Source organism: Syngnathoides biaculeatus, chromosome 4 (genome assembly GCF_019802595.1).
Source record: "Syngnathoides biaculeatus isolate LvHL_M chromosome 4, ASM1980259v1, whole genome shotgun sequence".
In the NCBI taxonomy this organism is placed as follows: domain Eukaryota; kingdom Metazoa; phylum Chordata; class Actinopteri; order Syngnathiformes; family Syngnathidae; genus Syngnathoides; species Syngnathoides biaculeatus.
Genome location: NC_084643.1, coordinates 32,832,140 through 32,854,828, shown reverse-complemented (window position 1 = coordinate 32,854,828; position 22,689 = coordinate 32,832,140). Strand labels below are relative to the sequence as shown.

Below are 22,689 nucleotides of genomic sequence, written 5' to 3'. Positions count from 1 at the left end.
TTTTCAAAGTTAAAACCTCACCGTGAGCAACGATACGAGGAAGGATACCAGGGGTTGCTCAACGGTAGCCTTATACGCAAGATGCCCAGATTTTCAATTCGACACACTGATGACTACATTGACTTTTTTTTCGCTTTATTTTGAACCCGGAATATGTATTTTTTTTAATTTTGAAGATGTCACCGGAGATAGGTCAAAAATCGTCACAAGTCGGGGGTCGTCCCGCCTTTTCTCTTGTCAAAAAGTGGACCTTCAGTTTTTCCGGTGGGTTGCCGATTTCCTGCAAAATACTGAGCCGGCGGTTGTAGTAGTGGGCGGGGCTTCCAATGACTGAGGGGAGGTCATACGATCATGTGACAACTTTTTTTTTTTTTTTTTACCTGGGTCTTTAAAGCACTGATCCGGAGTCTGAACTCGTTTGCTTTACTGAAGAATAGAAACGACTGCGATCCCATACAATGGCTGATCTCGGAACAGTTTTGTAGACAAACTCTAGCTTTAGCCATTTACCTTGAAGCTTGAATAATCCGAATCATAAACGTCAGTGTGAACAACTGGTTTTCATCTGCCTCACACTTCGCAGGACCCAGGTTCAAATCCGGCCTCGTTTGTGTGGAGTTCTCAGTTTGTCAACATACCTGTGTAAATTTTGTCGAGGTTCTTCCTAAATCCCCAAAACATTTATTGTAAGTTAATTGAAGATTAAATTGCCTATAGGTGTGAATGATTGTCTATACGTATTCTGCAATTAGATAGAGACCAGCTCCGGGGAGGATAAACGGTGTAGAAAATGGATGGAAAAATATAACAGTAATTTGTTTAATTGTTAACAAAATTCCGAATGGAAAAATAAACCCAGAGGAAGGAAAATAATGGATAAACCAAAAAGTAAGAAACAAATTGGTGGATTTCTGATGCGCTCTCAGGGAAATATTTGGGCCTCTCATACACTAGTGAAATGCTCTCGTAAACACCATTGAGTTTTTTTTCCCGATCACATACAAAAGTCAATTGAGAAAAGTTCTCACACACCACAGAAATCCTTTCACGTAACATATTGAAATGCGCTCATATTCCTTTCAGTTTAAGACATTTTTTCTGACATTTTTGTTCCAGCATGCTGTTGCCCAGTTATTCATTTTTGAACTTATTCTAATCACGTGACACCAGCATAAATGTCACAAAAAGTGGCTAGATGGGGTTAATTGTGTATTGTCTGGACTCTAACGAAAGAGCATATAGTTATTCTTCTTGCCATTCACTCTATGTCGCTAACACAGACAGATGATGGAGATTTCATCATCCACAAGGGGAAATCAGTGTTCCATCGCAGTAGTCCAGGAAATAGGTTATGTGAAAAAATTCAGTAGGCTTTTTTAAAAAGAGAGGTTTTAAGGTCACGTTCCAAATCATCTGTAGTCTGTGGAGCCCTCAGGTGGTCCGAAGTGCTACACAAGTTAAAGAAAGACCAAAGTGCCACCCTCACTACATCCATCCATCTATTTTCTGAGCCGCTTATCCTCACAAGGGTCGCAGGAGGGCTGGACCCTGGACCCAGCTATAAACTGGCAGGGAGTGGGGTACACCCTGAACTGGTTACCAGCCAATTGCAGGGCACATAGTGACAAACAACAGTAGCACACACAATCACACCGAGGGGCAATTTATTGTGTCCAATGAATGTTGTATGTTTTTGGGATGTGGGAGGAAACCCGAGTGCCCGGAGAAAACCCACGCAGCCACGGGGAGAACATGCAAACTCCACACATTTTGAATCCTGGTCCTCAGAACTGTGAGGCCAATGATCTAACTAGATTTTCCACCATACAACCCCCAAAATTGATCTTAAATTCTAAAATGTTAATTACAGGATGCTACATGACAACTTTTTTAAATCTATTTTTATTTTTTCACACTGCTTTCTGAGTATATTAAAAAAGCAAGCGATGTATGAATGTCTTAGTAACGTTAAATCAATGGCGATTTTTAAAAAAATCTAGGTATAACTCGCCTATACTAGCAGAGACTCTTCTGTCACATAACTGTTATGTGTGTGTATATTTTTATTCTTTATTCTCTTTATTTTTCTTTCATACTTTTAAGTTACTACGATACGGATCTTTTGTGATGTGGTTTCCTTTCATACTTTAAGTTATTATGTTGTGGATCTTTTGTGATGCGGTTTCCTTTCATACTTTTAAGTTATTATGATGCAGATATTTTGTGATGCGGAATTCTGGAACGTTCCGAGGAGTGCCTATATAAGGATGAGAAAGACCGTCAATGGGGCTTCTTACCACCGCACCGCTGCTTGGGACAAGTACATGGACGCCTTCTGCCTTTCGTCTTTGGACATTTCTGGAATATTTGTTGACTTGGAATATCCGCTGGAAAGAACATTTGCCTGGTTGCTCAACTTTGGTGACTATTCGTAGCTTGGCTCAACTACTCGGTCTTTGAACTTCCATTTTGTATTAGTTGTTTTATTGTGTGTGTGTTGTATTGTTGTGTGTGTGTGATTAAATTGTCTTAAACGCAATACATCTGCTTTGTCAGATTTTGCTGGTTTGCGCAAAGGGGATTTTAGTCTAAATTCACACGTAACATAACACACCAGACACCTTCCGTCAGCTGTTCCAACCCGCTTGGACCCATTTCTTGTCTTCCTTACCACACTCACCATTGCTCTGTATTGTTGACCCCAAGTATTTGAAGTCGTCCACCCTCGGTATCTCTTCTCCCTGGAGCTTCGCTCTTCCTCCTCCGCCCCTCACATTCATGCACATGTATTATGTTTTACTTCAGCTAATCTTCATTCCTTTCCTTTCTAGTGCATGCCTCCACCTTTCTAATTGAAGAGTTTGTTTTCAAAACAAGACATAGGCATTTTTTTGGATAATTTTGGCGCGAGTTTCGTAAATCTGAAAAAAATGCCTATGTCTCGTTTTGAAAACAAACTCTTCAATTGTTCCTCCACCTGCTCCCTGCTTTCACTGCACATCACAATATCGTCTGCGAATATCATAGTCCAAGGGGATTCCAATCTAAGCTCATTTTGTCAGCCTATCCATTACCACAGCAAACAAGAATGGGCTCAGAAGTGATTCGTGATGCACTCCCACCTCTACCTAAATTTTTCTGTCACACCTACGGCACACCTCACCACTGTTCTGTTGCCATTATACATGTCCTGTACTATTCTAACATTTCTACGCAACTCCAGGTTCAAGCATGCAGTACCCCAGTTCCTCTCTTCGTTTCCGCTCTTCTGTTAAATTATTAGAACAATTATTTTCAATTTGAATTCATTTAATATCTCTTTCATCTCTTCTGTGTTTCCGGGTACTATCTGGGCTCCCCTCAGCTTACTTATCATAGCACGCGCATCATTGATTCCAACAGAGCTCTTGCGCGGGACATCACCGTTTGCATGGTGCCATATTGCTGATCAAACCTAGCTGCTCTGCCCTGCGGGAGCCATTGAACCAGAGCAGATTTTTCAAATTACCCGAGACCGGTTGTGCTGTTGGTTGTCACAACAGACGAGACAGATATTCAAAGAGATCATTCTATGGAATACCAGCTGAAAAGACCAGAAAATATTGATGGATTTCGGCAATTAAACATGATGGATGGTGCCCAACCAAAATACACACACGCCTGTGTAGCGATCACTTTATTTCAGGTAGGAATTATTCTTCTCAATCTCAAATTACCAGGAAGTATTTCTAATGCCAAGTTGGCTCATTTGAGAACAATGCATGTTAAAATAAAAAAACAAACAAAAAAAAATGTGTGCTGCTGAGGTTTACGGAGGTTAAGTGTAGCCGCAATTGACCCCTCCGTACAGGGCACTTAACCACGCCTCCTGAAGTTACGTCACCCCACGTGTGCTAACCTCAGACAAACAATTAGCAAAAATGGTGGCGCAGGAAGAAAAGACTAGAGCGAAATTGTCCGATTTACCATCTGATTTCTCACTCGCATTCTTAACGAATAGTGAAATATCGTTAAAAAGCAGACAGGAGGGCTTCAAGTATTTCAGCGAGGGGTATTTCAATGGTATTTACATGCATATCGACGGAGAAACCATCGATATTAGCGCGAGATCTTTCCGGAGTCAGAGGAAGACCGAGAAGCCACATAATATAATATAGTATAACCCAAAGACGAATTCGTCATTGACAGTTTCCTATTTTCGTGTTACCTATCACACTTGTGTGCAGAATCTGTGTGTGTATCTGTATAGCCATTTGTGAACCACCGTATGAAGGAAAAGAAGAAGGTGAGGCTTGATTTACGAGTTGTTTCTCTCGTTTTCTTTGTGTAACGTCACGCGCTCCCCTCAATAATTATTCTCGAATTAGTGCCGAACCTACGCAAGTCCTGACCGAGTACGACAATTACTACTTTAGTGTCCTCAAACATCCTTCCTTCAGTCTTGGTGTCTCGGTGCACATCGAAGGCTTTTAGGACTCGCTAGTCCAGTTTAGCTTAGCTCGCTAGCCGCCAACAGAGACACGTTTGTGCAGTCAGATCATCGCAAAATATAGCTCAACACAGATCAAGTGTGTCAATCATTCACATGTAGCTATGTTATGCTAGCGAAGAACTTCTAATTAATTTATATGAGACATGTATTGAAAATCAAATATAGGGCATACCTTCGTGCTAACACAGTCCGGTTTAGCGTAGCCGGCAACAAAGCGACACGATTGTGCAGTCAGATCATCGCAAAATATCGCTCAACACAGATCAAGTGTGTCAATCATTCACACGTAGCTATGTTATGCAAGCGAAGAACTGCTAATTCATTTATATGAGACATGTATTAAAAATCAAATATAGGGCTTACCTTCGTGCAAACATATCTGTTCCGGTTGATGGATTCAGTTGATCATGCGGTCTTCCACAAAGTTTGATCAATCGAAGACATTTTTCGTACTCGGTCTTCTGTTCCGGTTGATTTTAGATGGATTCAGTTGATGATGCGGTCTTCCACAAAGTTTGATCCATCGAAGACATTTTTTGTACTGGGTCTTCGGTTTTGGAAAGGGTACGAATTGAACTCCACCAACTAGCCTTTCAGGATACCTGTCGTCACTATTACAAAGTCCGTGACTACACCTCTTAACCATATTTTTTGTTAAATAACCCAAATATGCGATAAAACGCTAACTCTCTGGCCTCTGATTTGTCAGCGACGCGGATGACACAATTGACGGATGACGGAGGGGTCAATTGCTTCCATGTACATTTCGTGGAGATGACTCTGTCCTCTTTTTTTTTTCAATCATAGTTAATGACTACAAGTTTGTGTAAAACCAGGGGTCATTTATTTAAATATTGGTATTTGTATTGAATACACTCGGAAAAGATCAATGGATTCCAGCAAAGGTTAACGTGTGGCCGAATACGCTTCCGCGTTCACGAGCAGTCAAAACAGTCACTCTGTGGGATTTATTCTTGGTTGAGAAGAGATCCAGCAACAAAGTATTTGTCCAGACTTTTTTACGCTTTAAAACTCTTCCGTGTACATCTCAATGACTTACTCACCAGATACATGTGTCGATCCAGTTGGCCAAGACAAGCGGAAGCGAATTAAATCAAATTATTAAATCATTGGGTTCGGCATGAAAGATGGGTCTTTCTATGCCAAATGTCTCTAATTTTTTCATGTACCTTCGTTTATTGTCACCTTCTAAATGTTTTACGGAATCATACAAAACACTGGATGTCATGCTATAAGACATTTTCGTTTCGTCTCAACAGCATTAACTTTCAACAATGCTTTGTTAGACCAACAATTGGCGATGTCACGTGATTTTATGACGTAGGTGCACGAGCTCTATAGAACGCTCTTCTTTTGTAGTTTATTTGGCGGTTGGAAAAGCAGCTTTCAAGAGCTTCCTCTCTCTGCCGCTTTATATCTAATTTTCTTCTCTACTCCCACATTTTTAAAACAAATCCATGGTTTATGAAGTGTCACTAAACTAGTATTCTTGCATCTGAGTTGTAACAAGAGTTTCTTGAAAACAGTCGCACTTAGCTACTCTGCGCTCCATCTGAAACATGTCAAGGATTTTTTTATCTTGTTATTCCATGGGGGGGTGTTAGGTCCAAAGCACGGACTTCTCGCTCAATGTGGACCCAGAGGCTCCGGCACCAGGATAAAATGATGAGACAGAGGCAGAGTTGTTTTTTACCAAACTGCAGTTTAGGGAGAGTTCGGGGAGAGAAGAACATATTCTTCACGCCCGCACGTAAGACTCTCTCCGAGCTTTCCCAAAACCACACATTTTATTGAGCTTCACACATAGGGTGGGGGAGAGCAGGTTTCACAAGACAAGTAAGGTTGTTTTGCAGAGACAGTTAATCTTCTCAAGGCCGGGTGTCCTCTGATTAGACACAGTTCTTCCTGTTACAAAAACCCACAAGAATGCAGCTATCATAAATTTGCAGTCACTTTGAGCTCTTAAACTTCCCATAGACAAACAGTACACACACGCATCTTTGCACAGTAACAGAGTTATTAAAAGAGATTTATGACACATGAGGTGATACATTTCACAGGCCTCTGTGAAATGTGTAAGCTTATTTTACAGGGGGATTACGGGACAAAATGGAATTCTATCTCTCAGGTGCTTTGGAGGAATGTGGTCCAGATCGTGGGAGTGGACAGACTGTCTGCTTTTGGCTGATACGACGCAATCGTTTATCCTTTTTTTGTTGAGGGTGATATAAATAAATGTAACCCTTTCCTGACTTTGATGTCAATTGCTTAATTTCTTTGCATTTTGTCATTTTGTTGAAGCTTTTGTCAGACAGGTTCTACTGAAGTGATTTCTTGAACAGGTTTGGAAGTCATTTGGTGAGAGAAATTTCATTCAAGTATGATAAACCAAGGAAAATTTATGATTTAACCAGGGCCAAGTACTTTTTTTAAAAACATAAGATCAGCTCATCAGATCATTTAAAAAATGCAATTAACTTGGGTTATCTTTGTTCGATAGTTACATTTATTTAATGTATTTGGAGGTGGCACAGTGGATCTGCTGGAAAGTGTTGGCCTCACAGTTTTGAAGTCCGGGGTTAGATCCTGGCCCCACTTGTGTAGAGTTTGCATGTTCTCTTGTGCAACTTCATTAAATGTTTGTCTTTTATTGTAAAAAATACATATGCTGTATATACTTTTAAGGTAACACCAGAAACTGAGATCCTTGCGCCCAGTTAGGCTTGTTCCCAAAGTCCGATTCCATCGGTAGGTCAATAAACACGACACCGGAGGGAAACACACCCTGTCATTTCATTTATCATTTTAGGACGGGGTGTCAAAACACATTTTTGTCCGGGGCCAAATTGTAGTTTTGGTTCCCCTCAGAGGGCCCTTATGAATGTGAAACAATAAAAAGTTTTAATCACCTCATCACTTGTTCACATGATATTTATGAACTAGTTTTGGATTCAGAAGTCAAGGGTAATGGGGGTTTTCCAACTATTGCTGATGTTTGGTAATAATGCAGCCCTATGGGGGCACAAACCAGTGCAATCTGTAGACCGATCCCAAGCCCGGATAAATGCAGAGGGTTGCATCAGGAAGGGCATCCGGCGTAAAAACTGTGCCAAACAAATATGAGCGTTCATCTAAAGAATCCCATACCGGATCGGTCGTGGCCCGGGTTAACAACGCCCGCCCCCGGCACTGCTAACCTGCAGGGCGTCGGTGGAAATTCAGCTACTGTGGGTCGAAGACAAAGAAGAGGAGGAAACCGGATCCAGCGTCAGAAGAAAAAGAGGAATGCACAGAGCCTACAACTGAGTGTAGGGACTTTGAATGTTGGGACTATGACAGGAAAAGCTCAGGAGTTGGTTGACACGATGATTAGGAGAAAGGTTGATATTCTGTGCATCCAAGAGAGCAGGTGAAAAGGTAGTAAGGCTAGAAGTTTGGGAGCAGGGTTTAAATTATTCTACCACGGAGTAGATGGGAAGAGAAATGGAGTAGGGGTTATTTTAAAGGAAGAGCTGGCTAAGAATGTCTTGGAGGTGAAAAGAGTATCAGATCGAGTGATGAGACTAAAATTTGAAATTGAGGGTGTTATGTATAATGTGGTTAGCGGCTATGCACCACAGGTAGGATGTGACCTAGAGTTAAAAGAGAAATTCTGGAAGGAACTAGATGAAGTAGTTCTGAGCATCCCAGACAGCGAGAGAGTTGTGATTGGTGCAGATTGTAATGGACATATTGGTAAAGGAAACAGGGGCGATGAAGAAGTGATGGGTAAGTACGGCATCCAGGAAAGGAACTTTGAAGGGCAGATGGTGGTGGACTTTGCAAAAAGGATGGAACACTTATTTCCAGAAGAGGGAGGAACATATAGTGACCTACAAGAGCGGAGGTAGAACCACGCAGGTAGATTATATTTTGTGCAGACGATGTAATCTGAAGGAGGTTACTGACTGTAAAGTAGTGGTAGGGGAGAGTGTAGCTCGACAGCATAGGATGGTAGTATGTAGGATGATTCTGGTGGTGGGTAGGAAGATTAAGAGGACAAAGGTAGACCAGAGAACCATGTGGTGGAAGCTGAGAAAGGAAGAATGTTGTGCGGCCTTCCGGAAAGAGGTGAGACAGGCTCTCGATGGACAACCGAAGCTCCCGGAAGACTGGACGACGACAGCCAAGGTGATCAGAGAGACAGGCAGGAGAGTACTTGGTGTGTCATCTGGTAGGAAAGGGGAGAAGGAGACTTGGTGGTGGAACCCCATAATACAGGGAGTCATACAAGGAAAGAGATTAGCGAAGAAGAAGTGGGATACTGAGAGGACTGAGCAGAGGCGAAAGGAGTACATCGAGATGCGACGTAGGGCAAAGGTAGAGGTGGCAAAGGCTAAACAAGAGGCATATGAAGACATGTACACCAGGTTGGACACGAAAGAAGGAGAAAAGGATCTCTACAGGTTGGCCAGACAGAGGGATAGAGATGGGAAGGATGTGCAGAAGGTTAGGGTGATTAAGGATAGAGATGGAAATGTGTTGACTGGTGCCGGTAGTGTGCTAAATAGATGGAAAGAATACTTTGAGAAGTTGATGAATGAAGAAAATGAGAGAGAAGGAAGAGTTGAAGAGGCAAGAGTGAAGGACCAGGAAGTGGAAATGATTACCAAGGGTGAAGTCAGAAAGGCACTACAAAGGATGAAAAATGGAAAGGCAGTTGGTCCTGATGACATACCGGTAGAGGTATGGAAGCAATTTGGAGAGATGGCTGTGGAGTTTTTGACCAACTTATTCAACAGAATACTAGCGGGCGAAAAGATGCCTGAAGAATGGAGGAAAAGTGTTCTAGTTCCCATTTTTAAGAACAAAGGGGATGTGCAGAGCTGTGGGAACTATAGAGGAATAAAGTTGATGAGCCACACAATGAAGTTATGGGAAAGAGTAGTGGAGGCTAGACTCAGGACAGAAGTAAGTATCTGCGAGCAACAGTATGGTTTCATGCCTAGAAAGAGTACCACAGATGCATTATTTGCCTTGAGGATGCTCGTGGAAAAGTACAGAGAAAGTCAGAAGGAGCTACATTGTGTCTTTGTGGATCTAGAGAAAGCCTATGACAGAGTACCAAGAGAGGAACTGTGGTACTGCATGCGTAAGTCTGGTGTGGCAGAGAAGTATGTTAAAATAGTACAGGACATGTATGATGGCAGCAGAACAATGGTGAGGTGTGCCTTAGGTGTGACAGAGGAATTTAAGGTGGAGGTGGGACTGCATCAGGGATCAGCTCTGAGCCCCTTCCTGTTTGCAGTGGTAATGGATAGGCTGACAGATGAGGTTAGACTGGAATCCCCTTGGACCATGATGTTCGCAGATGATATTGTGATGTGCAGTGAAAGCAGGGAGCATGCAGAGGAACAATTAGAAAGATGGAGACATGCACTGGAAAGGAGAGGAATGAAGATTAGCCGAAGTAAAACAGAATATATGTGCGTGAATGAGAAAAGTGGAGGGGGAAGAGTGAGGCTACAGGGAGAAGAGATAGCGAGGGTGGACGACTTCAAATACTTGGGGTCAACAATACAGAGCAATGGAGAGTGTGGTCAGGAAGTGAAGAAACGGGTCCAAGCAGGCTGGAACAGCTGGCGAAAGGTGTCTGGTGTGTTATGTGACAGAAGAGTGTCTGCTAGGATGAAGGGCAAAGTTTACAAAACAGTGGTGAGGCCGGCCATGATGTACGGATTAGAGACGGTGGCACTGAAGAAACAACAGGAAGCTGAACTGGAGGTGGCAGAAATGAAGATGTTGAGGTTCTCGCTCGGAGTGAGCAGGTTGGATAGGATTAGAAATGAGCTCATTAGAGGGACAGCCAAAGCTGGATGTTTTGGAGACAAGATCCGAGAGAGCAGACTTCGATGGTTTGGACATGTTCAGAGGCGAGAGAGTGAGTATATTGGTAGAAGGATGCTGAGGATGGAGCTCCCAGGAAAAAGGGCGAGAGGAAGACCAAAGAGAAGGTTTATGGATGTGGTGAGGGAAGACATGAGGGCAGTTGGGGTTAGAGAGGAAGATGCAGGAGATAGGCTAAGATGGCAAAAGATGACACGCTGTGGCGACCCCTAACGGGACAAGCCGAAAGGAAAGGAAAAGAAGAAGAAGAAGAAGCTGATGTTTGGTAATGCAAATATGGTTGCAATACCTCACTATCATCATTTATGATATGGCAATTTAAAATGTTTGTACAGATTTGAACAAGAATCGTGGAAGTTGACAAACATGATATGCCTTCGTGGGGCACTAAAATCATGTGGCGGGCCCAATCTGGCCCCTGCGCCTTGAGTTTGACACCGGTGGATTAAAGGGTGATTGAGCACTCCCTATTTGTCTTGGTATTGTTCTAATAGTTTATAGATTTTATAGTTTGATGTCAATGAGAATGTTGCATGAAAAATAATACCCCAAAATTCAGATTTTAATGAGGGATGGGATCCCTTGTGCTTGATAGCAAGTTTTGGGTTTCTGTGATGAGATGGATCAATCGCTTCTTTAGAAGGTGTTGGATTTATCCAATCTTGACATTTGTTAAAAAACAAGCAATAAAGAGAGAAGACGCCTGTTTTCTGTTTCTTGCGCTCAAGGAGAACGAAGAAGAACTGCAATGTACAGTCCTTGACTATGTTCTAAAGCAGTCTTCCTCAAACCCTCTCTTGGTATTAGATTTAGGAGGTCCTTATCAACAGTTACAATCCTAAAGGGTGAGTGGCAGAAAAACATGTTTGTGTGACGATGTGTCTGCAATGTAGGTGGAAAGTTACAATCTGCAAGTGTTAGAAAAACTTTAACACAATTGCAACAGGACTTGCGCAATCTTGTATCGAGCAGTCCAGCTTGTGGTTTCCTCCCAGGGTACGAACCATCTTCTGCTGCTGTTAAGACTTTCTTTTACATAGGAGAAGCCATTTAAAACAAGTATACGATAGCGATATATCTGCCGAGCAGAGCCTTCTTGTTTGTGAGCCGAACCTTTTACTTCATTGAAGCATCCGCTCATTTTCTTAGTCGCTTATCCTCAAGAGGTTCGCGGGAGTGCTGGATCCTATCCCAGCTGTCTACGGGCCAGAGGCTGGGTACACCCTGAACCGGTCGCCAGCCAATCGCAGGGCACATGGAGACAGACAACAGTCCCACTCAGAATCACACCTATGAGCAATTTAGAGAGTCCAATTAATGTTGCATGTTTTTGGGATGTGGGAGGAAACCGGAGTGCCCGAAGAAAACCCACAAGGTACGGGGAGAACATGCAAACTCCACACAGACGAGTCCAGGATTGAACCCAGGTCCTCAGAACTGTGAGTTCAACTCTATCCAGCTGCTCCGCCGTGCCGTCTTCATTGCAGCATATGTATGATAAATATACAAATTGATGAATAACAGAAAAAGGAAATAAGTCTACATCAGTAACATAAAATTAAAACAATTTGAGCTCACTTTCCTTTTTAGATTTGTTCCTCAGTAATACACTTTGGAAAATTGAAACACGGTTATGAAGACTGCTTCTGCCATCTATGTTGGTCATTGTTCATCTTACCACACATTTTTGCAGCTTTTAGTGCTATAAGTTAAAGTGCCACCGACACGTAAAGCATGATTTTAAGTATGTTTTTAATTAAAAAAGGCAGCCAGAATGGACCCATCCATTTTTTCCCCACACGTCATGATGTTGTCGCATCTGGATTTTTGTATCTCCCACCGTGAAAATCCTCTCGAAGCATTCATTTTGGAGAAGAAGCAGGAAGTGACGTTATTAGCAAACGCCCACCCTGCCGGGTTTGTGTGTTTAAACCTATTTTACTGGCAGCAAAGTAGTTGTTTTTTCCTGTGTTAGCCAAATGCCACCTCGTATTGCTGCATATTGCTCAAACACTCGGGAGGATGGATTCACTCTTCACACATTTCCCCAAAACTCGTTGTGAAAAATGGATTGCACAGGTGCAAAAAACGAGAGCTTTGTTATTATGTTATTAAAATAACAGTTGGTGGGGGGGGGGGGTAATCCTCTCAAGTAACAAAAGATTCGCGTCATAATAACTTAATAATGTACATAAGTTAGGGGTGCTAAATGTGTCGATGAGCGCGGCCGCGGTGTTGTTCATTGCCGCCACGGAGATGGATCGGGCAGGGAGGTGGTTTGGCCACGTGCGGGAGGAGAACGAAGCTCTCCCTCCCACCGACCAGTTACTCCGCCCGGCATGGGTCCTCCTGAGTGAGTATGCTACATACTGTCATACCTACTGTCGGGGAGTCTGATGTTAGTTAAAAGTGATCCGAATATCATCTAAATATGGCTCGAAATGATAAGAGTAATATTTCTCTGGTCACTTCACTCGATGGTGAGATGTTCTCTTCGAAAAGCGCTTCCGTGTCAGAAGGGGCATCGGAAAAATCCAAAAATCTCTGTTGTTTGTTTCCCATAGCAGGTGGCACAGCATCTTCTCAATGGCGACTGTCCCACTGTGACAGCAGTAAATGACGCTGTATGCAATACGGCTACCACTTGGATGTCGAGTGAGACTTCCACAACTTTGCGCATGAATGCACGCTCTCCACTCATTTTTTTTTTTTGTATAGACAATGAAGTGAATAATATTATATGTAGTTTTCATAACAATCTATTCTGAAATGTATATAGGCATGTCGGTGGCACTTTAAGGATGTGTTAAATGGATGAGAAAAAAAATTACACTGAGACTATAAGAACCATGTCTTAACCCCTAAAAGTGCTCTAAACCGACACATTTCCTCACATTCAAACACACGTACAATTAACTATATTAACATCAAAGTAAATGATCTTTGTTAGTTATTTGCAAAAGTCATATTTTTAATCTCGAGTAATCTGGTTTACATGCAGACCAGGCGCTTGATGATGCTTTAAACACATACATGGGTATTTATTCAAGCTGGGAAAAAAAAAATCTACTATTATGTAGTTAATTGGAAAAATCTGTTTTGCAAAAAGTGATGGCAAGTAAATACCATATAGCACGGCTACTGCGTCCCGGTGAAGAACCTCATAATCAAATGTGACTGTTGAGATCAATGAACATGTTGAAGTTCTTTCTAGGGGTAAGCAGGTTGGATAAAATTAGTGATGGGGATGGCTGAGGTTAGATGGGTTGGAGACAAAGATATATTAAATTACCATTAGGGGAGGAAAACTACACTAACGTCTCTGCCATGTATTGAGATGTCAACCTGCTTCATGATAAAAAAGTCTGGAAGGTATTCTACATTTCCCAAAAAAGAAAAAGGGACCACTCTATGCCTTGGAGACTAGCTAGAAATGTAAAACTCACATATTCATGATTTAGATCATTTGGAACAATGCACTTGTGTCCTGATAAGAGCCTTGAAATCAAGAACAAGACTGATGGACTGCCACACATTTCCCACAACCCCCGAGGTCAGAGAAAAGACTTAGTCTTGGCTAAAAACTCCTTTATTTCAAAATCTTCTAATCTCTCACACACCCAATGTTACGTTATGGCATAACGCAAGTATCCCGATTCGCTGCCAGTTGTGTATGACGTCAGGACATGACCCGGTAACACCCAAGTGAAGCCCGCGAGAGGCGGTTACACGCACAGTTGACGCTGGAGGGTGCCGGAAAGCAACCGATGTTTGCAACTGACCATTTTTGTTGACCATATGACCCCTTTAATTTTCCTTTAATCCGACAAGTGTCCCCGAACATGTCATGCAGCAAAAACGCCAGGAAACATGAGCTCACCTTATTTTCACCAAATTTAAACACTTTTAAGATCATCAGACGTGGTGCCATTTTGTTTTACCGGGCACTTGCTCAAGTCACGACATCATAGATAAACCATCATTTGGACTCCAACCCGATATTTTATCTCTCCCTTACTCCACATCAAAACAAGAGCACGTAAAATCAATACACAGTCTGCTTCTGATGCGGCAGTATTGCAGGGGATTAACTGTCAAATTTTATCTTTTTTGTCTATATTTTGTGTTTCCGCATGTGTGTCGTCAAAGTCTTCTTCTGCGCATAGTTTCCTCCACAAACTGAACAACTAAAGGGTTTCTCCCCTGTGTGTGTCCTCGTGTGTGATACCAGATTTTGCTTTTGAGCAAATGTGGCGCCACAAACTGAGCAACTAAAGGGTTTCTCTCCTGTGTGTGTTTTCATGTGCGATTCCACATGTGACTTATGAAGGAATGCCTTTTTGCAAAATGAGCAAAAAAATGTTTTTTTCCCTGTGTGTATTCTCATGTGTTTGACCATGTTTGGCTTTTGGGAGAACATTTTACCACAAACTGAACACGAGAAGGGTTTTTCCCCCGTGTGCGTTCTCATATGTGAGTCCACATGAGTCTTTCGAGAATATGTTTTACCACAAATTGAGCAACTGAAGGGGTTTTCTCCAGTGTGTGATCTCCTGTGTGCTGTCATAGTTTCCTTATGGGTGAATGCTTTACCACAAGTTGAGCAACTAAAGGGTTTTTCTCCTGTGTGTACTCTTATATGTGATTCCACATGGTCCTTTCGAGAGAACATTTTGCCACAAAATGGGCAACCAAAGGGTTTTTCTCCTGTGTGTGTTTTTGTATGTCTGCTAGTATTTTGTTTTTTAGCAGAACCTTTCACAGAAACCGAGTGGGAAATAGTTGCTTCAGGCATTTGTGACGTTTCCATGTTGCCAAGAGTTGTCTCAGAGAATTTCAACTGTCTGGTGTAATTTTCATAGTCTAGGTTGCGCTTTAAAGATTCTTGTGGGTATTCGCCGTCAGACAGTGCCACTAAGAGGTTGTGTGATGGTGGTCTGCCACAGTGGTCTTCTCCACTTGGACTGCGATGATGAAGCTGTGGTTCTTCTTGGCCGTCTTCACTCTTTACAGAAACAACAGTCAGTGGAAACTTGCTGACGTCAACTTCCTCCTCCTCTTCTTTAACCTGTATTGGTTGTGGATCTCCTTCCTGTTTGATGAGGGGGGAATGTGCATCCTCCTCTTCCTCTTTAATGTTGAGGTGCTGTGAAACCTCTTGCTGAAAACTGGATCTTCCCCCGTGCGACTGAAGGGTAAGTTCTTCCTGAGGACCAAGCAGCTGCTGTACATCTGTAGGACACAAGCGAGTCAGTTACACTGTTATTACCACACAGTCGGGAATCTTTCCAAATAAAAACAACAGTCGTTTGCTCGTTGTGGTTGTAAACGTTCAAACATATTGGTGGAAAGCCCCAGCACAGTTGGACATAGTTTGTCTCGTTAACGCTCGTCCCATTAGCCACACAGAAAAGCAGTTTTACCACTGGCCTGCCTCAATGTGCCAGCTCAGCAACTCTGCACAGCAGGTGACCAACATGCAGGTGATGCGGTCTTCATTCACTAATAAGTTCCACAGACATGCGATAGGCTTGAATTGCTTCAGCTGGGACCAGGAACAATAACAAACGTTACCAATTCACAGGTTCTGGCAGGTGTTTAGACACTAAAAAGAATCCCACTGCACTATTTGTCAGTTTCACCGCCTTGGTCATTTCCCGCATCCTGTCCTTTTCTGTCCTCTCTCATCTTGTTTTCTTAGTTCGTTAGTCATTGCATGTCCTGACTAGGACCCCCCCCATCCAAAAATAAGAATTGGATTTTTGTAACGTTACTTGAGGTCAAATATCTAGAGGGCCAAACTAGTATTCTGCTATGGTTCTCACCGCTAACCCCGTTGCCCATTTTGTCACGTTGTCTGTCCCTGAAAACATTTTCTCTCTGGCAGCATTTTCGATTTTGCTGCACACATCACAAAGGTCCATGGAACATAAAGAAGTCAATAGTTTCAAGCATGTGTATGGAGGGGAAAGCATATAAATAAGTAAATAAATAAATGGTGGCACGTCTTTACAAGGTTTTAGTCATAATGCAAATGAGCCTATAAACGTGCAATGTACGTTGCTCTTACTGTTTTCTGTGTGTTGTTGTTGTAAATATCACCATTAGCCCTTTTACTTTATTCGTGAATCAAAGTATAAAAAGTAGAAGACTCGTGGTGGACTGACCTTGGCTGTAGAAGACGATGTCACTCTTTCCAACAGTTGCCAGTCGTTCTTGTTGTTTCTCTTTTTCGTCGTACGATGCCATCCTACTGTTAAACGGTCAAACTATGATAAAAGTCGCAAATATGAGAAATGTCTTCTCCAACATTTAGATTTATGTTGGCTTGTGGCGTCGACAACTTCCGTTGTTTTTTTTCTTCGATGGTTGTTTTTAAACCGCAGCGGGTGTCACTGGTGACACGGCTGCCATCTTGCGGCGATATTGAAGACGCTTCAAGAGCAGGACTAAAAGATTTAATAAAAAAACATTTTTTGTCGATATTATTGTCATAAAAAAAACATTTTTAAATCAAGAATGAATAAAATAATTCGTTTTTTTTTTGCTAAAAAAAAACAACAAAATAAAACAGATACTAAGGGAGTTTTACAGGAGTTAATTCTCAATCAAAAGCAAACGGAATTCTGTTTTCACAAAATCCCTCTTTTGTTGTATATCAGATGAATACAAGGTTTGAGACAAAAAGTTAATAAAGGTTGATAAGAACTATCCATTATCCTCACACGGGGTGTGCTGGAGCCAAACTTGCTGTCAACGGGCAGGAGGCGGGTTACACCCTGAACTGCTTGCCAGCAAAGAGACAAACTGTCGCACTCCCAATCACACCTAGAGGCAATTTAAAGTGTCCATTAACGTTGCATGTTTTGGGGATGTGGGAGGAAACCGGAGTGCCCGGAGGAAACCCACGCAGCCACGGGGAGAACTCCACACAGGCGGGGAAGGGATCGAACCCGAGTCCTCAGAACTGTAAGGCCAACGCTTTACCAGCTGCCGCCTTATGAAAAGCTAGAAAATTCAAAATAATACGATGAAGACGTCAATGAATCAGAAATTAAAGTGCCGTCATATCCTTGAGGACTACAGAGATTCCAAATAAGGAAACTGATTTCAAAAGTGCCTAGATTAAGTGGCAAAAAAAAACGTAGACAATGAGAAAATAATCAAACGATAAAGAATGACAGATAACATTACTTTAAGGTGTTCAGGACGGAAGCAACAACATCAAACAATCAAACAAACAAATATGTTCGGTCCCCTGACCGAGGTCGGGAGATGCAGAGGAGACGTCTTCTCCGGGGCCAATCGAGGTTTTCCTCCTCGGGGTTAACTCCCTTCTCGTGTCGCAACTCCGAAGCGTCGCCAACTTTCTTATTCCCTCTCACACTCGCTTCTGACCATAAACGCATGCGGAGTCCATCTCACCCACACAACGCACACGCCCACCCACACGCAACCCGCAACACTCCGATTAAAATCTTTCCAAGTACAGTAAATATTCAAATCATCAAATTCACGTTGAAATAGTTAAATGATAACAAAGAATATAATTCAAAATCATCCTCTGAGATGTCACGCTGTGGCGACAAGCCGAAAGAAATTTACTATTTTGTTTAATTTCGGCACTTTCGGTTCTCCACAAGCAAATCAGTCCATCCGTTCATTTTAGTTTGTAGTCAGCTTTGCTTCTGGGCGCTCACGTTACCATGGACACTGCGCTGTCGTAAAACCACCGGAGAGAACGTAAAAGGCGGAAGTTGGTTTAGCTGCGAGCCCTTCACGAAAACGACGCAACGGCGACCAGATGAAAACGAGTGGAAGAAACGTCAAAAAGTTGAAACGGATGGACTAATACCTTATTGTGTCTGGTTAACAGAACAAATGGCGTCGTGCGAGGAGAACGAGCAGCAACGAAAACCACCGGAAGCTGTTGGGAAGAATCAGAACCAAGGTCTGCAATTAGTTTTTTTACTTTTAACATTTCCAACCATAAATAAGGCAAAGGGATCCGCAGAAGACGTGAATAATAATTAAATACGAGTACTCGCGACTTGGGACTTTTCAAACCGAGGCACCCTCGAAGAGCTCGAACAAGAAAAGTAATGAAACACAATCATAGACTTACTTCGTGAAATTTAAGTCCACGAGCACTGAACTGCTGGCCCAGATTGCAAAAGCAGGATGAGGAGTTTCAACAGGGAAAAAAAGTAGTTTTGAGAGACAACACGAACGCACCTGTACACTCAGGCTGATGAAAAAGTTAACATCTATTTGCTCTTTGCCACTTTGCTCATGTCCTGTGTCTCAGCCTAAATTGATTCTGGTAAGAAATGTGTAACACATTGTCTTACATCTGAAAACAATTGTCCTATTAGGGGTCACCACAGTGCGTCATCTTTTTCCATCTAAGCTTATCTCCCTTCCTCTCTAAGACCAAGTGTCCTCATGTCTTCCCTTGCAACTGCCATAAAACTTCTCTTTGGTCTTCCTCTTGCTCTTTTTGCCTGGCAGCTCCATCCTCAGCACCCTTCTACCAATATACTCACTCTCGCCTCTGGACATGTCCAAACCATCTAAGTCTGCTTTCTTTAACCTTGTCTCCAAAACATCCACCGTTGGCTGTCCCTCTAATGAGCTCGTTTGTAATCCTATCCATCCTGCTCACTCCTAGAAAGAACCTCAACATCTTCATTTCCGCCACCTTCAGTTGTGCTTCCTGTTGTCTTTTCAGTGTGACTGTCTATGATTATGAAAAGACAAAAGAAATTTCGTTTACGTTTGCATCATACAATGACAACAATGTATCTTTTGGTAGAAGAATCATTTAGAGTCACTGTTCTAGTCAGTTTTAGTCACATTGCTTGCTCATGTCTTCTAGACATCCAGCAGCTGATTGGTTTTGTGGAAGATCTTCCCACTCACTCTCTACGGGCAAGCTCAAGTTCGGAGCAAGATGATCCACAGAATCCTCGGGTGAAAGAGGAGGAGGACAATCCGCAGTCCCTCCTTAAAGAGGAAGAGGAGGATCCGCATCTCAGGATCCACGTTAAAGAGGAAGAGGAGGATGCTGAGGTCAGCAAGCTGCCACTGACTGACGTTTCTGTGGAGAGTCAAGACTGCGAAGATGAAACACACAAGTGGTTATTGCTCCATCTTCCCAGTCCAAGTGGAGACCATTGTGAGGGACCACCACCAGACAACCTCTTAGCGCCCCTGTCAGACAGTGACGGCATGGAAGAAGCTTTGAAAAGCAATGCAGATTGCGAAGGTGATGACAAACAACTGAAATACTCTGAAGAAGAGACAACTCTCTGCAGTACGGAAACTTTACAAGCACATAACAACAAATCTACACGCTCAGTTCGTATTAGAAAGCAACGTGTTATTAGTCACACAAGTGCTCAGACAGGAGAAAAGCCCTTTTGTTGCTCATTGTGTGATAAAGCATTCTTTCAAAGGTCACACTTTGTATCACACATGAGGAGACACACTGGAGAAAAACCCTTTAGTTGCACAACTTGCGATAAAAGATTCACGCTCAAGGGAAACATGGTATCGCATATGAGAACGCACACAGGAGAAAAACCGTTCTGTTGCTCAATTTGTGGTAAAAGATTTACTCTAAAGCCAAACATGATCTCACACATTAGAACACACACAGGAGAAAAACCATTTCAATGCACTTTTTGCGACAAAACATTCTCCCATAAGTCACATCTGCCACCACACATGAGAATACACACTGGAGAAAAACCCCACAGTTGCTCAACTTGTGGTAAAACGTTCACTCGAAAGCTAAACATGGAAACACACATGAGAACACACACAGGAGAAAAACCCTTTCATTGTTCGGTTTGTGGCAAAAGATTCACCCGAAAGCCAAACATGGTAAAACATATGGCAATACACACTGGTGAAAAACCCTACAGTTGCTCAACTTGTGGTAAAACATTCGCTCATAAGCCCCACATAGTATCTCACATGCGAATACATACAGGAGAAAAACCATTTTGTTGCTCAATTTGTGATAAAAGATTTGCTCTCAGGTCAAACAAGGCAAAACACATGAGAACACACACAGGAGAAAGACCTTTCAGTTGCTCAACCTGTAAGAAAACCTTCTCTCATAAGCCACACATGGTATCACACATGCGAACACACACTGGAGAAAAACCCTTTTGCTGCTCAATTTGTGGTAAAACATTCACCTTAAATTCAAACAAATTTAAACACATGAGGACACACAGAGGAGGGAAACATTTCAGTTGCTCATTGTGTGATAAAAGATTTTCTCTCAAGTCACACATGGTATCGCACATGGTAACACACACAGGAGAGAAAGTGTTCAATTTATGTTGAACAGTTTGAGTTTGTGGTGGAAGCGATGCTCAGAAAAAAAGGTTTGTTATGCATATACAGACACACAACAAAGGAGAATAAATGTTGAACGTGTACGCCCCAACACAGCGCCATCTAAAGCAGGACTCTTTTTACTGAACTCAATTCAAATTCAATTCAAAGTGCTACTTTACCAGTATTCAATTTTGACTATGAAGTCGGCGTCCCCATGCTACACAAGCACGCACCTATGAAAGATAGTTGAACTCTGCTTGAGTAACATGAACAACAACTTGTGTGGACATGGAGCAAATTGGCGATTTTCTGCCTTAAATAGTGGCAATGTGACTCACACTGACAGTCCTGGCAATGTAGTTACTCAGAAATGTTTAGGGAAGTGGGGCAGCCGATCCTCCTGCTTCCAAGGATTCTTGTGGTGATGTTTTTAACTACACTACAGTAGTTATAGAAAAGCTAAATGTTGCTCTTTACTTGTATTTGTTCCTGTCCATTTTGTCGTGAGTGTTTGCATTTTTTACTCTACATTGGGACTTTGATTGCTGTTACTGAATTCATTTCATGAAACCGTGGCTTTGTGTTTGTGATGTTCTAGTTCTTTTTATCTGAAAGCAATTTTTGTGACTTGTAAAATTTATGAGTTGAGGTGACTCATTAAGGTTTCATATTCCTTAATTTTTTGAACCGCCTATCCTTACTTGGGTCAGGGGCCACTGTGCCGCTGGTTTCATATTCTGCAAAAAATAATATCCCATTTGTCTTTATGTGAGTGATTAAAATCTTGTAGACAATAACATTAACTGTATCAGATATGTGCAGGTGAGTACACGTCAATGACGTCAGTGATGCACTGAATCTACAATGAGTAAAGCGCAGTATAGTATAGAATTACTGAACTCTGTTTTGCGGTTTTCATTTTGAAGCAAGGTCACCAAAATGTCTGTGGCACGAGGTAGCCCTCACGGACCACATTCTAAAAGTAGCTCACTATGGCAGGACATTGTGGTTTCCTAGGAATCTTGTTGGAGTGAACGTTTGAAAATGTAAACACTTGAAAAGACTTACAGAAATAAAGTGTTGCATGTTGATATTTATGTATGTATTACTTTGAAATCATGAACATGGTGTCTCTTCCCCTGTATGATTAGCAATAATGATTAAGACATTTCAGTTTAAAAAAAATGTCATACATGTAAAAACTGTATTATTCGACAGTAGAATATTATTAAACGGATATTATGAAAATGCATCCCTATCTAGGAGCATCTAACGCCTCCTAGGTTATGTTCACACTGCAGGGCGTGACACCCATTTCACATTTTTTTAAAATCCAACATTTTACGGAGTCTTTAACAGCATGGAAACAAATTTGACTTCTACTGAGGATGGAATGCGTTTGTAATGTCACAAACACGTTATTTGGGTGGCAGCAAGTAAGTACATACATTTTATTTTCAGTGAACTTTTTCCTTGCTTTACATATACAGTTAATGTAGAAATACATAAATATAAATATGCCAACAGCAACAGTGGAGGAACTATAGTAATTGACCCCTCACAAGCGGCTATAAAGATACACACAGATTCTGCACACAAGTGTGATAGGTAACACGAAAATAGGAAACTGTCAATGACGAATTCGTCTTTGGGTTATACTATATTATATTATGTGGCTTCTCGGTCTTCCTCTGACTCCGGAAAGATCTCGCGCTAATATCGATGGTTTCTCCGTCGATATGCATGGAAATACCATTGAAATACCCCTCGCTGAAATACTTGAAGCCCTGCTGTCTTCTCTTCAACGATATTTCACTATTCGGTACTTCAGGAGGCGTGGTTAAGTGCCCTGTACGGAGGGGTCAATTGCACTTAACCACGCCTCCTGAAGTGACGTCACGCCACGTGCGCTGACGTAAGACAAACAATAAAAATGG

General features: G+C 42.1%; 2 protein-coding genes across 2 annotated transcripts; one reads left to right on the top strand and one right to left on the bottom strand.

Annotated features, from left to right (window-relative positions):
• Positions 1 to 13,972: 13,972 nt before the first annotated feature.
• On the bottom strand, positions 13,973 to 16,848 carry LOC133498902 (zinc finger protein OZF-like). The gene is made up of 2 exons (XM_061816163.1): positions 16,567 to 16,848; positions 13,973 to 15,631 (listed from the first exon to the last, which is right to left on the bottom strand). Exons 1-2 carry the CDS (start codon positions 16,646 to 16,648, stop codon positions 14,514 to 14,516), a joined length of 1,200 nt encoding a protein of 399 aa, XP_061672147.1. The 5' UTR covers positions 16,649 to 16,848; the 3' UTR covers positions 13,973 to 14,513.
• Positions 16,849 to 16,935: 87 nt separating this feature from the next.
• Positions 16,936 to 21,940, top strand: LOC133498897 (zinc finger protein OZF-like). Its single transcript, XM_061816153.1, has 2 exons — positions 16,936 to 18,350; positions 19,278 to 21,940. Exons 1-2 carry the CDS (start codon positions 18,281 to 18,283, stop codon positions 20,756 to 20,758), a joined length of 1,551 nt encoding a protein of 516 aa, XP_061672137.1. The 5' UTR covers positions 16,936 to 18,280; the 3' UTR covers positions 20,759 to 21,940.
• Positions 21,941 to 22,689: the final 749 nt, after the last annotated feature.

Coding starts and splice junctions, on each gene's coding strand:
- LOC133498902 (XM_061816163.1), bottom strand. CDS start 16,648: ATGGCATCGTACGACGAAAAAGAGAAACAACAAGAACGACTGGCAACT. Junction 15,632..16,566: donor CATCGTCTTCTACAGCCAAG/GTCAGTCCACCA, acceptor TGTGTCCTACAG/ATGTACAGCAGCTGCTTGGT.
- LOC133498897 (XM_061816153.1), top strand. CDS start 18,281: ATGGCGTCGTGCGAGGAGAACGAGCAGCAACGAAAACCACCGGAAGCT. Junction 18,351..19,277: donor TGGGAAGAATCAGAACCAAG/GTCTGCAATTAG, acceptor CATGTCTTCTAG/ACATCCAGCAGCTGATTGGT.